We start from the raw sequence: 18,220 nt of genomic DNA on the forward strand, positions 1-18,220 counted from the left end.
TCTCCACCGGCTCACAGGTCTCCAGTCCTCCAGTCCTCCTCAGCAGCCGCAATATCGCCGCACCGGTTTTAAAACACTTTTCAGAGACTGCAGATTTCTCCTTAGGAACTGCAGACTTCTTCCACACAGTGAAACACTCTAAAAACTTGGAACTTCCCAACGCGTTTCGTACGCATGCGCGTACTTTTTCAAGGGATGTGCTTGTCTAATAGTCTCCATGGTATATATACCATCAGTCCAAAGTCCTGGTTGGTTAATTGGATGGCATTAACCCCACTTAGGGCTAATAGATCACAGCACATGAACAAAGGCCTGTTGCTAATCAACATACATTACAAACATATAACATTAATTGGGATAACAGAAAAAAGAGAGGAAAAACATTAAAAACATTTAAAAAGACATTTAAAAAGACATTAAAAATATACAATGGCAGAACAATGAATTAATGACTTAAAATAGAATGACGCAAATAAATAATTATAAAAAGGCTTTGAGTTCAAAATCGATATTCATTCCTTTAGGGGAGAGAGTTTTAAGTTCATATATCCAGTAAGCCTCACGTATACTGGCCTGCTGGAGTCTACTCCCCCCTCTGGGGTTAACATCAACTTGTTCAATTGCCTGACAGATAAGACCCTTGGGATTTTGATCATGGTACAGAGAGAAATGGTGTGAGACACTATGTGTCACTAAGCCCTTTTTAATGTTGTAAATATGCTCATAGACACGTCTCTGGAATGTTCTCCCTGTTCTGCCCACATATTGCAAGCCACAAGGGCATTGCAATAAATATATAACATATGTAGAGTGGCAGTTGATGAAATTATATATAGGGTAACTCTTATTAGTAACACTAGATGTAAATTTTTTTGAGTTTTTACTAAATGAACATGCTACGCATTTTGCACAGGTGAAGAAACCTTTTACATTCCCTCCTAGTTTCTGCTTTTTTTGGTTCACCGGACAACTGGGGGCTAATTTAGATTTTAAGTTATTTGCCTTAGAAAATATAATATTGGCTTTTTTTGGAAGGATATCTGCCAATATTTCATCTTGTAATAAAATAGGCCAATGCTTATTTATAATTTGTTTAATTTTTGGCGCCATCTCATTGTATTGAGTGATGAACGCTACCTGGTTGTGACGTGTATTTATTGTTTCCTTCTTTTTGACCTCATATTGAAGTAAAGTGTCCCTATTTATCTCATTTACCTGATCAAAAGCCTCATTTAATTCAACCTCTCGATATTTTCTATTAATGAATTTTTGTTTTAGATCTTCTGCTTGTTTCTTAAAAATCTCGTCTTCTGAACAGTTACGTTTCAGACGTACCAATTGTCCCTTTGGAATGTTTCGCAGCCACTGTGGATTATGGTGACTATCCGCGCGCACATAGTTATTTGCCTGCACAGGCTTGAAAAAGGTTTTTGTGTGCAATATATCATCTTTGACATATATGTGGAGGTCCAAAAAGTCAATGTGTTCAGTACTAAAACTACAGGTGAATTTTAAATTAAGGTGATTGTGATTTAAATATGTGCAAAAATCATTTAAAGAATCCTGAGTGCCTGACCAAATGAAAATCACATCGTCAATGTAGCGCCGCCAGAGCACCAGGTTTGCTCCTAGTGGACAGTTGTTCCAAATGAACTCCTCCTCCCAACTATCCATAAATAAGTTGGCATAACTAGGAGCAAACCTCGTACCCATGGCGGTACCACATTTCTGAATGTAATAGTGGGAATTGAAGGTAAAGTAATTGTGTGTTAAGATAAACCAAATACTTTCCATCAGGAAATCCCTCTTAGTGCGTGAATAGCCACTGGAGTGTTCCAGTTTGCGAGACACGGCCTGGCATCCTTGATGATGGTCAATAACTGTGTATAAGGATGTTACATCCGCTGTCGCAAGAATGTATCCTTGCTGCCATTTCAGATCTTTTAAAATTTGTAGCGTATGTGTCGTGTCTCGCAAATAGGATCTACCACCGGTGACTATAGGTTGAAGATGGTGATCTATAAATTGTGAAAGATTTGAAGTGAGGGAAGAAATACCAGAAATAATAGGTCTCCCCGGAGGTGCAGTTAAATGTTTGTGAATTTTAGGTATAAAGTAAAATAACGGTGTACGTGGAAACTGAACAGATAGAAATTTAAACTCATCCTCACACAATGCCCCACTATCTACACCAGAAGTCAACAATTCTCCCAGTTCGGCTTTGAAATGCACCAAAGGGTCACTGTTAAGGGGGAGGTATGTGGTCTCATCTCCCAGTAATCTCATGGACTCTTTTAGATAATACTCTTTGTCCATGACCACAATACCCCCACCCTTATCAGCCGATTTGATAACAATCGAGTCATTATTCTCCAGATCTTGGACTGCCTCTTTTTCTTTAATATTAAAATTATCTTTTTTGATTTTGTATGTTCTACATGAGTTCTCTAGATCCATGCTGACCATTTCTACAAAGGAGCTTACTAGATGTCCTTGCGCGAACTTTGGATAGAACGTGGATGCTTTTTTAAAAATCTTTTCTTGAGGCTCCGCAGTGCTGCGTACCTCTTGAATGGGATTGGTTTGGTTAGTAATTTTATCCCTAGCAAAATATTTTTTCAGGGCGAGTTTGCGGGCAAATTTGTGAACATCTATGTAGAGATTAAAACTATTTGGTCCACAGACTGGAGCAAACTTAAGCCCTTTGTTGAGTACTTTTTTCTCAATATCGGTGAGCTGGTACTGACTTATATTAAAGATATTCGGATACTCTTTTGTAGTTTTTACCCGATTTCTACTAGTACCTCCTCTTCTCCCTCGGGTCCTGTCTTTCTTTTTTTGTAGTTTAGTGGAGGTTGGATTTCTGATACATGTTTGATTATTTCCACCTCTGGGAAGATGTGATCTCTTTCCTTCCTCCACTCTAAAAAAGAGAAATTTGATTTAATGGCTGGTGTGGGGAGTGGTGTATACGAGATGCTCTCCACATCACTCTCTGATCCTATATCCGACAGCAGTGTATATCTATTGCTGACCGGAATGGGAATTGATTGAGGTAATGTTAGTGCATCATATCGTTCCTTAGCTCTTTTTTGTTGCAGATATAGATTTTTATCATGCAAAGGTTGCTTAACCGGAACGAACGGTGTGGGAACCAGTACATTACTAGAGGATTTTTTTGGGGCATTATTAACTCCCTTTTGTATATATCTGCTCCTTTTAGCATTGGATTCTTTGGATCCTATCGTTACATTGGGTTTCTTATTATCTACATTTATAGCATTAATCTCCTTAGATTTCTTTGCCCAATCTCTCTGACAACCAGTGTCATAGTCTTGTTTATCCCTAAAAAATTTTTGTTGTTTAATTTGAACTATCTCTAATTCTGCCTGATCTAGCCTTTTCTTAATAGTCGGTTCTAGAGCGAGCAACTCCTTGTTATCTTTATAGGGATCTAATTGGATCTTCATATCTAATATATGGCCATCCAATTCGGCTAGGGTTTTCCTCCGTTGATGCACCAAAAGCTTCATGAGAGAGAACGAACATTGGTCTAATATTTCATTCCATTCCCTCATGAAGCCCTCATTATGCGCATCTCCGGTGGGTTTTTTCCGAACCCTAAGCCCCCTAGGGATACGGTGATTTTCCAAATACTTGCTCAGTGTGGTGGCTTCCCACCATTGTTTGCTTTCTAGCATAAGTGTTTTTTCTAGCTGAGCAAGTATTGGATGAAAATCTTCAGTCACACTTTCTATACCTTGGACTGAGTTAGGGTCACTAAAGATATGATCAACATTGACATTGTGACGAGATCTTATGAACAGCGAGCTCATGATGACACTCAAAATGAATAAAATATAAATAAAATAAAAGCAGCTAACACCAAATTGTACAAAACAAACAATCACAGAAAAAAGGTAAGGTGCAAAACAGCGCTAATGATATTGATTGAAATTAAATAAATGTTCAGGCAGCCAGGTGGATGACTGGTAGTACAACCAGTCAGGGAAGCAAAATGAGAAAAAAGGTTAAACCGGCGCCAAAGGGGGGTAAATACCAGACCAGTGGAGGGTGTGACAGTCCAAATACAGTCCTTGGGATGCTGAATAGTGATGATTTCAACTCAGCAGTGTATATGTGGAAAAAGAAAAGAAAAAGATAATGGTGCAGTAAATCAACACAGGGGGGGGGGGGGGGAAAATGCACAGATAATTTACAGATAATGACAAACAAGACATACAAACATGAAACAATAGCACGGCCTAAATATTAATAAAAAGCAATTTATTTGTGTGGAAAGTGCATGAACCGCATCCGGAGGGGTAAAATTACAACCCTACTCACAGAATGCTGGAAGGGTACAGGCAATGATCTGGTGCGTGCAGCTGGGCTCTCAAGATGGCGACCGGAGCACTTGGGCTGGCGTCTACACGTGACTGGAATGCCAGGCTGGTGACTCAGATGACGGGACCTCTGGGCGGACGTGACGTCACCTCCGTTGTAATTTCTCCACCGGCTCACAGGTCTCCAGTCCTCCAGTCCTCCTCAGCAGCCGCAATATCGCCGCACCGGTTTTAAAACACTTTTCAGAGACTGCAGATTTCTCCTTAGGAACTGCAGACTTCTTCCACACAGTGAAACACTCTAAAAACTTGGAACTTCCCAACGCGTTTCGTACGCATGCGCGTACTTTTTCAAGGGATGTGCTTGTCTAATAGTCTCCATGGTATATATACCATCAGTCCAAAGTCCTGGTTGGTTAATTGGATGGCATTAACCCCACTTAGGGCTAATAGATCACAGCACATGAACAAAGGCCTGTTGCTAATCAACATACATTACAAACATATAACATTAATTGGGATAACAGAAAAAAGAGAGGAAAAACATTAAAAACATTTAAAAAGACATTTAAAAAGACATTAAAAATATACAATGGCAGAACAATGAATTAATGACTTAAAATAGAATGACGCAAATAAATTTATATTTTATTCATTTTGAGTGTCATCATGAGCTCGCTGTTCATAAGATCTCGTCACAATGTCAATGTTGATCATATCTTTAGTGACCCTAACTCAGTCCAAGGTATAGAAAGTGTGACTGAAGATTTTCATCCAATACTTGCTCAGCTAGAAAAAACACTTATGCTAGAAAGCAAACAATGGTGGGAAGCCACCACACTGAGCAAGTATTTGGAAAATCACCGTATCCCTAGGGGGCTTAGGGTTCGGAAAAAACCCACCGGAGATGCGCATAATGAGGGCTTCATGAGGGAATGGAATGAAATATTAGACCAATGTTCGTTCTCTCTCATGAAGCTTTTGGTGCATCAACGGAGGAAAACCCTAGCCGAATTGGATGGCCATATATTAGATATGAAGATCCAATTAGATCCCTATAAAGATAACAAGGAGTTGCTCGCTCTAGAACCGACTATTAAGAAAAGGCTAGATCAGGCAGAATTAGAGATAGTTCAAATTAAACAACAAAAATTTTTTAGGGATAAACAAGACTATGACACTGGTTGTCAGAGAGATTGGGCAAAGAAATCTAAGGAGATTAATGCTATAAATGTAGATAATAAGAAACCCAATGTAACGATAGGATCCAAAGAATCCAATGCTAAAAGGAGCAGATATATACAAAAGGGAGTTAATAATGCCCCAAAAAAATCCTCTAGTAATGTACTGGTTCCCACACCGTTCGTTCCGGTTAAGCAACCTTTGCATGATAAAAATCTATATCTGCAACAAAAAAGAGCTAAGGAACGATATGATGCACTAACATTACCTCAATCAATTCCCATTCCGGTCAGCAATAGATATACACTGCTGTCGGATATAGGATCAGAGAGTGATGTGGAGAGCATCTCGTATACACCACTCCCCACACCAGCCATTAAATCAAATTTCTCTTTTTTAGAGTGGAGGAAGGAAAGAGATCACATCTTCCCAGAGGTGGAAATAATCAAACATGTATCAGAAATCCAACCTCCACTAAACTACAAAAAAAGAAAGACAGGACCCGAGGGAGAAGAGGAGGTACTAGTAGAAATCGGGTAAAAACTACAAAAGAGTATCCGAATATCTTTAATATAAGTCAGTACCAGCTCACCGATATTGAGAAAAAAGTACTCAACAAAGGGCTTAAGTTTGCTCCAGTCTGTGGACCAAATAGTTTTAATCTCTACATAGATGTTCACAAATTTGCCCGCAAACTCGCCCTGAAAAAATATTTTGCTAGGGATAAAATTACTAACCAAACCAATCCCATTCAAGAGGTACGCAGCACTGCGGAGCCTCAAGAAAAGATTTTTAAAAAAGCATCCACGTTCTATCCAAAGTTCGCGCAAGGACATCTAGTAAGCTCCTTTGTAGAAATGGTCAGCATGGATCTAGAGAACTCATGTAGAACATACAAAATCAAAAAAGATAATTTTAATATTAAAGAAAAAGAGGCAGTCCAAGATCTGGAGAATAATGACTCGATTGTTATCAAATCGGCTGATAAGGGTGGGGGTATTGTGGTCATGGACAAAGAGTATTATCTAAAAGAGTCCATGAGATTACTGGGAGATGAGACCACATACCTCCCCCTTAACAGTGACCCTTTGGTGCATTTCAAAGCCGAACTGGGAGAATTGTTGACTTCTGGTGTAGATAGTGGGGCATTGTGTGAGGATGAGTTTAAATTTCTATCTGTTCAGTTTCCACGTACACCGTTATTTTACTTTATACCTAAAATTCACAAACATTTAACTGCACCTCCGGGGAGACCTATTATTTCTGGTATTTCTTCCCTCACTTCAAATCTTTCACAATTTATAGATCACCATCTTCAACCTATAGTCACCGGTGGTAGATCCTATTTGCGAGACACGACACATACGCTACAAATTTTAAAAGATCTGAAATGGCAGCAAGGATACATTCTTGCGACAGCGGATGTAACATCCTTATACACAGTTATTGACCATCATCAAGGATGCCAGGCCGTGTCTCGCAAACTGGAACACTCCAGTGGCTATTCACGCACTAAGAGGGATTTCCTGATGGAAAGTATTTGGTTTATCTTAACACACAATTACTTTACCTTCAATTCCCACTATTACATTCAGAAATGTGGTACCGCCATGGGTACGAGGTTTGCTCCTAGTTATGCCAACTTATTTATGGATAGTTGGGAGGAGGAGTTCATTTGGAACAACTGTCCACTAGGAGCAAACCTGGTGCTCTGGCGGCGCTACATTGACGATGTGATTTTCATTTGGTCAGGCACTCAGGATTCTTTAAATGATTTTTGCACATATTTAAATCACAATCACCTTAATTTAAAATTCACCTGTAGTTTTAGTACTGAACACATTGACTTTTTGGACCTCCACATATATGTCAAAGATGATATATTGCACACAAAAACCTTTTTCAAGCCTGTGCAGGCAAATAACTATGTGCGCGCGGATAGTCACCATAATCCACAGTGGCTGCGAAACATTCCAAAGGGACAATTGGTACGTCTGAAACGTAACTGTTCAGAAGACGAGATTTTTAAGAAACAAGCAGAAGATCTAAAACAAAAATTCATTAATAGAAAATATCGAGAGGTTGAATTAAATGAGGCTTTTGATCAGGTAAATGAGATAAATAGGGACACTTTACTTCAATATGAGGTCAAAAAGAAGGAAACAATAAATACACGTCACAACCAGGTAGCGTTCATCACTCAATACAATGAGATGGCGCCAAAAATTAAACAAATTATAAATAAGCATTGGCCTATTTTATTACAAGATGAAATATTGGCAGATATCCTTCCAAAAAAAGCCAATATTATATTTTCTAAGGCAAATAACTTAAAATCTAAATTAGCCCCCAGTTGTCCGGTGAACCAAAAAAAGCAGAAACTAGGAGGGAATGTAAAAGGTTTCTTCACCTGTGCAAAATGCGTAGCATGTTCATTTAGTAAAAACTCAAAAAAATTTACATCTAGTGTTACTAATAAGAGTTACCCTATATATAATTTCATCAACTGCCACTCTACATATGTTATATATTTATTGCAATGCCCTTGTGGCTTGCAATATGTGGGCAGAACAGGGAGAACATTCCAGAGACGTGTCTATGAGCATATTTACAACATTAAAAAGGGCTTAGTGACACATAGTGTCTCACACCATTTCTCTCTGTACCATGATCAAAATCCCAAGGGTCTTATCTGTCAGGCAATTGAACAAGTTGATGTTAACCCCAGAGGGGGGAGTAGACTCCAGCAGGCCAGTATACGTGAGGCTTACTGGATATATGAACTTAAAACTCTCTCCCCTAAAGGAATGAATATCGATTTTGAACTCAAAGCCTTTTTATAATTATTTATTTGCGTCATTCTATTTTAAGTCATTAATTCATTGTTCTGCCATTGTATATTTTTAATGTCTTTTTAAATGTCTTTTTAAATGTTTTTAATGTTTTTCCTCTCTTTTTTCTGTTATCCCAATTAATGTTATATGTTTGTAATGTATGTTGATTAGCAACAGGCCTTTGTTCATGTGCTGTGATCTATTAGCCCTAAGTGGGGTTAATGCCATCCAATTAACCAACCAGGACTTTGGACTGATGGTATATATACCATGGAGACTATTAGACAAGCACATCCCTTGAAAAAGTACGCGCATGCGTACGAAACGCGTTGGGAAGTTCCAAGTTTTTAGAGTGTTTCACTGTGTGGAAGAAGTCTGCAGTTCCTAAGGAGAAATCTGCAGTCTCTGAAAAGTGTTTTAAAACCGGTGCGGCGATATTGCGGCTGCTGAGGAGGACTGGAGGACTGGAGACCTGTGAGCCGGTGGAGAAATTACAACGGAGGTGACGTCACGTCCGCCCAGAGGTCCCGTCATCTGAGTCACCAGCCTGGCATTCCAGTCACGTGTAGACGCCAGCCCAAGTGCTCCGGTCGCCATCTTGAGAGCCCAGCTGCACGCACCAGATCATTGCCTGTACCCTTCCAGCATTCTGTGAGTAGGGTTGTAATTTTACCCCTCCGGATGCGGTTCATGCACTTTCCACACAAATAAATTGCTTTTTATTAATATTTAGGCCGTGCTATTGTTTCATGTTTGTATGTCTTGTTTGTCATTATCTGTAAATTATCTGTGCATTTTCCCCCCCCCCCCCCTGTGTTGATTTACTGCACCATTATCTTTTTCTTTTCTTTTTCCACATATACACTGCTGAGTTGAAATCATCACTATTCAGCATCCCAAGGACTGTATTTGGACTGTCACACCCTCCACTGGTCTGGTATTTACCCCCCTTTGGCGCCGGTTTAACCTTTTTTCTCAAGTAGTTATAATGTACTGTAGTATAGAGTTCCAGTATATAGTAGTTTGACAGTAGTAACGGCATAGTCCAATATGGAGTAGTGATACTGTACACAATGCCATTATATGCACTTAACTGCACTCATTGTTTCTTTTCTTTTCAGAGCCTGCTGAAGTACAAAAGGAAGGATGGGGGGAGGGTGGTATCATGTGTAAAATTAGTGAACTGTGTGTAGAGTGTATCAACAGTCATAATTTACACAAAAAAAACCCTCTCTCAATGAGCTACAGAATGCAATGTGGCCATGACGAAGAAGAAAAAGACTATAAATCTTGTATTATTCATGATTCTTTGCATGTTTCATTTTTCCATGATTATCCTGATAAAATAAAAAAAAATTACCAGTAAATTTCCCGAGAATCATTTAAACACCCCCAGAAAAATAAAGAATGGCAAATATTGTTAACTTACAGTATCAAAAACAAAAACCAGTCCTTAAAAAATGGTTTATTTTATTTTGAATTTGAAATTCAATTTGAATGTGTGGGATACTATTCTCCATGAAGGTCTTATCACAGGTTAATTGCAGTGTGTGCGGGATTAGTGGTTCAGAGAAATCTTATGGCCAGCGGTTAAACTCATCCCATGACAAAAAAAAGCCTCACAAGTTTTTGATGAAAGGCTCTGTCTACACTAGTCACCAAGAAGGGCTAATCAGATTAACATATTAAATTTGAGAAGGGATCACACGTGTGCATGCGTTACCGTAAACAAAGCCTCAAAGATTTCAATGAATGGCTTCGGGGTTTGGGGGGGGTGGAAGGATGAGTCATTCTCGCCAATACAAATAAATACAAATGAATGGTTTGGGAGAGGTGTCGATAAGAAGTTGAAATACTTTAGCCTTGTGTGGTTGGGGGGATTACTAGTTCAAATAAATATTTTCAACAGGTCATCATAATGTTTTGATCCCCACACTCCCAAATAAAAATCACAGTATGCCACCCACCTCATAAAGTACATACAGTACATGACTGGTGTACAATTAAAAAGCTACAGTAGTGATTGATTCTCAGAATATCAAGAATTGTTATGTATGCCCATGTCGATAACTGAATTTTTTTTTAAACTTGAAATTCTAAGTCATACACGCATGCGCAGAAATGTGATGCCACACTCGGGAAGATTCAAGACAGAAAGCCAACCATTACAAATGAATGGTTTGGGAGAGGTGTCGATAAGAAGTTGAAATACTTTAGCCGTGTGTGGGAGGGGGGGGGGGGGAAGGGGGAGAGCGCTGTATGCTGGATTACTAGTTCAAAGAAATATTTTCAACAGGTCATCATAATGTTTTGATCCCCACACCCCCAAATAAAAATCACAGTACTATGCCACCCACCTCATAAAGTACGTACATGACTAGTGTAGAATTAAAAAGCTATAGTAGTGATTGATTCTCAGAATATCAAGAATTGTTATGCAGGCAGGCACATGCCGAGAAACAAACAAAAAAAAATCCACACTTGAAACTTCTAATTGAATGGGATGTCATGGGATGCCATGCTCTGTGAGATTCAAGCCAGAAAGCCATCCACTACAAATGAATGGTGTGGAAGAAGTGTAATGGACTGTAGATAAGAAGTTGAAATACTTTAGCCTTGTGTGTGCTGAGGCGAGAGGGAGAGCGCTGTATGCTGGATTATCAGTTCAAAGAAATATTTTCAACAGGTCATCATAATGTTTAATGCGCAGAAATGTGATACTTTAACACGCCTATGCGTTTCAACAATGTTCCAATGAGACATACACGCATGCGCATAAAATAAAAACAGTATGAAAAGAAGAGCAAGCCTAGCAAAAGTATTGATTAATAAATAATAATTTTATATTCGGAAGAAGACGCGACGTTAAATTTTTGTAATACTGTACTGTACTTCTTTTCCCTAAGGAGCCTCATACTACTGTAAAAAGTATGAACTCGGAACGTTAATTAATCTCTGCTTCAAATATAAATCTTCAAATTTACAATTACTGCGCGCGCACACAGACTTGCAGAAATGTACGGCTGTACTGAATGGTTGAATTGCTATTAGACTTTTAAGACAACAGCTCGCGATTGCCCACCTGAGTTTCTAGACGGTATTGCAGTATTGCAGACAACGCTAAAAAACGAATGCTAAGATATCGAAAACCGCACGGGAAAAAAAAGAAAGTAAAGCGCGTCTTGTCGCGGTTATCAGAGCGGCTCGGCTTCGGCTACTTTAGAATAAAGGCTGGCGCAGCTGTACATCTAGAGCAGTTTTTAAATCTTCTTGGAATCCTTTCCTCATTCTGTTGAAAAATGCTTCCATATATTCAGTAGTTAGCACGCCTCCCACTACTTCAGCTAGCGGTTGCTCACGGGCGCTGCCATTTTTGGAGTCCATGCTGTTTTCTGCAGCGTGCTGTGATACCGAAAAATAGCGGGAGACGTCTTGGCTCTGGGTCCGTATTGCTTTCCCTGCCATTGCTGCTCTCCTTAGGGACAGTTTTTATTTATTGCATTCGGAGGGTCTCGGTAGCTCCTCTCCTAAGCGGCCGTACTCGGTGACGTCAACGTAAGTCTCCTCTGTATGAACTTTCTAATGGAATAATGTAAATGCTTCATTTTCCGCAGGTGGGTGTTTGCCCAAGCGGGAAGTATTGCCTAGTGGCTGAAGCATTTCAAACTGCGCAAGCAGCTCTCCAGCAGTGTGCCCAGGTAAGATCAGGTTGAGCCTGTTGTGCTGCTTTTTTTTTTCAACTTTACTTTTATTGTTTTTTTAAGCATACATTGTATCACCAACAACTATCTCAGTAATCAGCTGTAACCCATATCTTTTAACAGCACCTAACATGTATATGACACCAACTGAGGGTAACATACAATCCACAGACACGACTCACTAGACGGACAAGACAATAGACAGACAGGGAGGAAGGGATAGGTGGGGGGGAATATTGGGCCGCCGCCTTTGTGTCCACTGTTTTGAACTCTTGGCTTCTTCCCTACTCATCTGGATCTTGACTGACTTCTAATCTAAACGTCTGTCTCTATGTGGTCGCGGATCCTGCAGTTTCAAAGGAGAACGCACCTGTATCTAACAATGTAGGATTGCGGGTATGCTTATCCCCGGGATGTCTGTCTGGGCCAGCCAAGGCGTCCAGACTTTTAGGAAATTTGGGCCGGTGTCATTGACCAAACTCGTCGACTGTTCCATCCGACAGACATGCCAAATTCTGTTTCTGATTTTGGGTATTACTGGTAAATCCGATTGTTTCCACAGTGCTGCTATCTCACACCTGGTGGCTGTTGCAAAGTGCGCGATTAATTTGTGCGACATATTTGACAGACCCTGGATCCGTCTGCCCAATAGGAACAGCCACGGGTCCAGGGGGATCTCCAAACCGAGTATCCTCTGTATCCAATGTCTAATTTGTTCCCAAATCGGGACCACCTTCGTGCAAGACAACAGCATGTGTTGTAGATCCGCTATCTCACCGCACTGCTTTGGGCAGAGCGGGGAGTATCCTTTGACAAATTTAGATAATTTTACTGGGGTATAGTACCAACGCATTAGGACTTTATATGCGTTCTCCTTTAACATGGTGCAGATTGAACTTTTCGCTGCTGCCTGCAGGATCCTGTCCCATTCCTCGTCCTCTGTCTCCCCTAAATCTGTCTCCCACTGTCTGATGTAACTGAGTCTTGTGGTCGTCGGAGTCTCAGGACAGATCACTTCCTTGTACATTCTAGAAGTTAGTCCTCGCGTGTCCGTATCTCTAGAATACAGCTGCTCAAAATTTGTTCTTGCTGGTCTAATTGGGAATTTGTTATAAAAGTCTCGGATCTGGAGGTATCTAAAGAATTCCGTGTTTGGGATATCCTTTGTGGATTTAATTTGCTCGAAGGTTTTTATATATTTTCTCCCCACCAAATCCTTTAGTCTTGTGATACCTGCCTGTGCCCAAATTAGCAAATTACTTATATTCAATCCTGGAGCGAAGTCCGGGTTGCCGACTATCGGAGTCATTAGGGAGTGTTTGGAAGTGAGGTTATAACTATTTTTAGTAGCCTCGCAAACCTTCAAGGAATTGGCCATGGCCTGTAGCGGCACACCCATTTTGTTGAAACTTCCCTTAGGGAGCCAGATCAAATTATGCAGATCAACCGGAGCACCGCAGCTTTTCTCTAGTTCCACCCATCTCCGCTTGTTCGGATCTGCGTGCCACTGGTTAATTTGGCTTAATTGTGCCGCTTTATAATAAGCCAACAAGCAAGGTACCGCTAGTCCCCCTTTTGAAGTAGGCCTCTTTAAGATACCTTTTGCAATCCGTGGACTTTTTTTATTCCAAATGAATTTCAAAATGTTAGCCTGTAGGGAGAGGATGTCGGATCTCACTAACGGTATTGGAAGGCTCTGGAAAAGATATAACATCTTTGGGAGGAGGTTCATTTTCACGCTATGCATCCTGCCAATCCATGATATGCCGCCCCTCATCCATGTCCTGAGATCTTCCCCCAGTGTCCTAATTAATTTTGGGTAATTTGCTTTGTACAATGTTTTGTATTCCCTGGTGAGGTAGACCCCTAAATATTTGATAGTGGAGGCTTGCCATTTGAAATTAAAGTTTATTTCTATAAATGTTTCCATTTCTTTGGGTAAATTTATATTGAGAGCTTCCGATTTTGTCTGATTAATTTTGAAACCCGAGATTTGGTTGAACTTTCCTAGGATCGCAAAAACATTGGGAAGAGATGTGAGGGGCCTTGACAGTGTTAAAATCACATCATTGGCGTACAGTGCCACCTTATGTGTCTGATCTCTAACTGTTATTCCTTCTATATCAGGGCTTCGTCTAATGTGTGTTGCTAGGGGCTCAATACAGAGGGCAAACAGCAAGGGGGACAACGGGCAACCCTGCCTTGTTCCGCTACGGATGCTAAATTGTTCCGAAGGGAAGCCCTGGTGTCGCACCCTTGCCGTCGGGCCCTCATACAAAGCTAGTATGGCATTTAACAGACGCCCCTCGAAACCAAATGCCTTCAATGTCTCTTTTAAATAGGGACAGTCTATCCTATCGAAGGCTTTTTCAGCGTCTAGACTTAATACCATGGACTGGGTTGTGCTGCTTTTTTAATGATTGTTGGATATTTTATTTCAAACGTTAGTACTTGTATTGCTGGTAACTACCGAGTCCTTTCCCTATAGGTGAATCTTTGTCCAATATATAGTTATTGCCTGGTGGAGGAGGCAAGTGCAGCCATCTCTGCAAATTTCAACTGACAGGGTCAGACTGTGTCTTTATTTATTTTTGTTTTTACTTGTATTTAGGGGGGGAGGGGCACAGTTTAAAGTCTGGCACAGCCAGTTAGTCAGTCAGCGGGGTCCAACGAGCCCCCCCTGACCCAGAATCAACCACCCCACTCCTCAGGTTGCCTGTGGCAGCCATTTTGTCATTACACTGGCTCAGTCCAGAACGGGGGCCAGCCCAAGGCCCCTAAGTCTCTCTCCTTTCACCCCTCCAGTCGCTGGTCTCACTCACCAGTGGGAGCCCCGACAGGACACCTCAATTTAGCCACGGGCTTAAAACCCAAGGAGCGAGTGGACCTCGGCCACCTCTAGCAAAGAAAATGGGTGCCGCTCCTCTCTGCAGTCCACCCTCCCGATTGGTCTCCTTTCAGGGGGTACAGGAGCCGCGCTTTGGGACGTCTGATCTGCTGGGCCGATCCAGCTGATGGGGTCTTCTGCCGCAGCTTCCCCCTGCCTGATGGTGGGTGTCCAGTCGGCCTTGACGAACTCTATGTTTAAAAGCAAGACACAGTCCCTGTGTTCACTACTTGTTTTAAAGGGGCATGGTTTATGTAGACCAATTTAATTTTGAGTACAGTTCCAATTTCCCACAGCACCTCATCAGGAACGCAAAAAGGGGGCTGGTGTAGGAAGGAGCCTGGCCGATCGCATCCGCTGAGGCCCGGCTTGTCCTTGAGCATCCTTAGACGCAGCTGGCAGAAGTGGACCCTGTACAACACCCCCACAACCAACGGCTGCTCAACAAATGAACAGCAGGTTAATTTCAAGTGGTCTGAGACGGTAATGTATAATGTGTAAAAGCGAAACAATTGTAGTGTATTCTGTCGGAAAGTTTCTGAAGAAAAAGCATTTGATGCAAAATCAATTGCCATTGCCCCCAGAAACTAGCAGGGCATAATAGTAGGCTTCTGGCTTCCACTGAGAGCCTGTGGTACCCCAATTAAGAACGCAGCTCTTTGGTGGTCCCCTTTAGTGGTTCTGATTGATGGCACTACTATCCTAGTAGAGTAGGATTAGTTCAGTGTGTGTTTTCGGCACCTTTTTGCCATAGTCCGGGTGGGATTACATCATGGTCAGTAGGGCCGAGGTGCTTTCCCGGCAGGCAGAGTCTGGATAGACTCAGTGTACCGGTGACCCACTTTTTTGTGGGTACAGGCGGTCTGACATTACGTGACAGTGCCCCACTTAGATTATGTTACGTGAGGGCTATCCCTCATAGTAAAGTGAACTAAGGAATGTGAACTGTTTCAAAGGTTCTTAGAAGATGATAAAAAACATTTTTTCCCATGTAAACTTTTAAAGAAGCAGTTCAAGCTGGCGTTTAAAAATGTTTCTTTTTTCCCCAGCAAAGATTTGGCTCGGGGGGGGGGTTACTAATATGGCTGCAGAGGCCTGCAATGGGGTGTGCCAGAGCCTGTTTACGAAGAGGAAGGGGATGTGACTTTGTAAATGGTTGCTATAGAAACAAAAATGTTGGTTACATTATATTACATTAAAAATGTCATGTAGGATATTGCTTAGTCTGCAGATTTAACAGTTACCGTAAACAAATGCTTTGGGAGGATTTTATCATTTGCATTTTGTGTTTTTTGATGACTGTTATTCCTTAAAACTAGAGGTGAATTGTTGACAGTTTCTAAATTGTTTATATAGTAATCAGGAAATCATAATGAATCAAACAGATAAACATTAGTAGCTGATATGCTTGAATTCCTTAAATACACCCCTCATTTGCCCTTTCAGTCATACTCCATAGATCCTGCAATATCTGTTAAATTACTACTCATACCTTGTTCTGGTCAAGGACATTTGGTCGCTAGTGACCTTGCCGCTAAGGTAAGTCACTAACCTAAGCCCCAACGCTACCCCCTACCCTAAAAACCTAAACCCCTACCCTAAAAACCTTAACCCCCTACCCTAAGTACTAAAAGACCTAAAGTTAACCACCTACCCTAAAACTTACCTTTTGGTAGAAGCGGGCGGCGGTGGGTTCAGCTGCAAAGCGGCTGCATTGGAGGGTCCCCCTGCGGCCAAACGCCAGTGGTGACTTGATCGTGGCAGGACAGCCATGACTAAATGTCCCATTCCGCCTTGTTCTTCCTACTACATAAATCCCACTATGCCAAACCTATTGCTTTTTCTGTTTGCAGTTTCTTCACTCCTTCATAAACGTTTCTATTTTTCACCTTCCTTACTCTCCACCCTCTATCCACATTTCTTTATCTCTCCTTCCCTCCTCCTTTGTCTGTGTTCATACAGTGCACCACTATCTCCATATATCTACTCAAGCTAATTCTGCAACCTACAGAAAAGAGGTGAGAGGAGGATTTGGGCGTGCTTTTTACTCTCTCACTAAAACTGTTACGCCGGTGCTGCCCGCAGACCAGACCCATCCCCTGAACTGAAAGCGGAAGTGGTAATACACGCACCCGCAGCAAAGGGAGCGTGTCCGGAGTGTGGTATTAAGCGTTGCCAGGCCAGATGTAGTAAGGTAGACAATACTTGCCGGTACCGGGCGTAGAAGTAGAATTGTGGTTGTTACGCCGAGGTCAGGGAGTGGAGAGTGGAGGAAGGTCGAAGTCTAAGCCGTGTTCGAGGGGATCCATTGAGTGCGTAATCCGAGGAGGGCCGAGGTCGGGAGCCAAAGGGGGTAGTCGTACGAGCCATGTCAGAACCTGTGAAATCACCAAGAGCAGACAGAGTATCATCCATGCAGAGACTATGTCGAGCGAGGACTGAGAGTACAGAGAAGCTAGATAAAGCAGGGAGGTCCAATCAGGAGCGGGGGCAGGTCAGGAGGAACTGCAGGGAGACTCTCCGGATTGGTGCAGCCATTACAAGCCAGGTGAATCTTAGTACTGCAGTGAGTACGCTCGCGAGGCATGCGGGGGCGGAACCTGAGGTCCAGAGGGCAGGAAGAAGAGTGTGCACTGTGCGCACGCTCCATAAGGCGCGTGTGCACGCGGCCCACACCGTAGGAAACTGCACACGAGCGTGTGGGGAGAAGGGAACGTGCCAGGCGCTGAGGAGAGGGAATAGCAGCGGAATCACCGAGGGGGGTGATCCCACAACGGCGGCAGAGCCGAGGAGCCGCGGAGGCCAATAAGGCAGGGTTGCGCCATGCTTCCAGGGGCTCCTTGAAGGTAGAGAGTGTTCTGTGTGGGGGACGCAGGGGACGCTGATTCCTAACAGTAACCCCCTCTTCAGGAACGGTCCCAGGACGGTCCATAAAAGGTTTCTCTGGAAACTTTTTTCTGAAGACCCTAAGAAGACCCGGAACCCAAAACCTCTCCTCAGGGCCAAAGCCCTTCCACTGCACCAAGAATTGGAGTTGGACCCTGGATAGGCGGGAATCCAAGAGAGAGTGGACTTCATATTCTTCGTTAATTTGGACGGTAATAGGATCCGGCTTACGAGTCTGGTCCGGGAAGAAGTGACTGGTGACGAAAGGTTTTAAGAGGGGCACATGAAAAACATTGGGAATCTTCATACTGTATGGTAGTTGGAGGCGAAACGCCACAGGATTGATCCGTTCACAGATAGGAAAAGGACCCAGGAATTTGGGTG

General features: G+C 42.1%; 3 protein-coding genes across 4 annotated transcripts in view; 1 reads left to right on the plus strand and 2 right to left on the minus strand.

Moving 5' to 3' along the window:
• The window catches only part of BRIP1 (BRCA1 interacting DNA helicase 1), a 746,182-nt gene that overhangs the window by 163,070 nt on the left and 564,892 nt on the right, over positions 1–18,220 (minus strand). The window lies entirely within an intron of this gene.
• On the minus strand, positions 189–4,067 carry LOC142489232 (uncharacterized). 2 transcript variants are annotated; one of them, XM_075589640.1, is made up of 2 exons: positions 2,788–4,067; positions 189–318 (listed from the first exon to the last, which is right to left on the minus strand). In XM_075589640.1, the coding sequence occupies exons 1-2, from the start codon at positions 3,834–3,836 to the stop codon at positions 189–191; spliced, it is 1,179 nt and encodes a 392-aa protein (XP_075445755.1). In that variant the 5' UTR covers positions 3,837–4,067. The 2 variants fall into 2 exon arrangements, with proteins under 2 accessions (XP_075445755.1, XP_075445756.1); XM_075589641.1 differs by having other exon boundaries at positions 242–318; positions 2,805–4,067.
• LOC142490568 (uncharacterized) lies at positions 5,016–9,307 on the plus strand. The gene is made up of 2 exons (XM_075592988.1): positions 5,016–6,047; positions 8,534–9,307. Exons 1-2 carry the CDS (start codon positions 5,016–5,018, stop codon positions 8,558–8,560), a joined length of 1,059 nt encoding a protein of 352 aa, XP_075449103.1. The 3' UTR covers positions 8,561–9,307.

This window comes from Ascaphus truei, chromosome 3 (genome assembly GCF_040206685.1).
Source record: "Ascaphus truei isolate aAscTru1 chromosome 3, aAscTru1.hap1, whole genome shotgun sequence".
Classification (NCBI taxonomy): Eukaryota; Metazoa; Chordata; class Amphibia; order Anura; family Ascaphidae; genus Ascaphus; species Ascaphus truei.

Coding starts and splice junctions, on each gene's coding strand:
- LOC142489232 (XM_075589640.1), bottom strand. CDS start 3,836: ATGAGCTCGCTGTTCATAAGATCTCGTCACAATGTCAATGTTGATCAT. Junction 319..2,787: donor GAGGTACTAGTAGAAATCGG/GTAAAAACTACA, acceptor TATGTTGATTAG/CAACAGGCCTTTGTTCATGT.
- LOC142490568 (XM_075592988.1), top strand. CDS start 5,016: ATGAGCTCGCTGTTCATAAGATCTCGTCACAATGTCAATGTTGATCAT. Junction 6,048..8,533: donor GACCCGAGGGAGAAGAGGAG/GTACTAGTAGAA, acceptor TATGTTGATTAG/CAACAGGCCTTTGTTCATGT.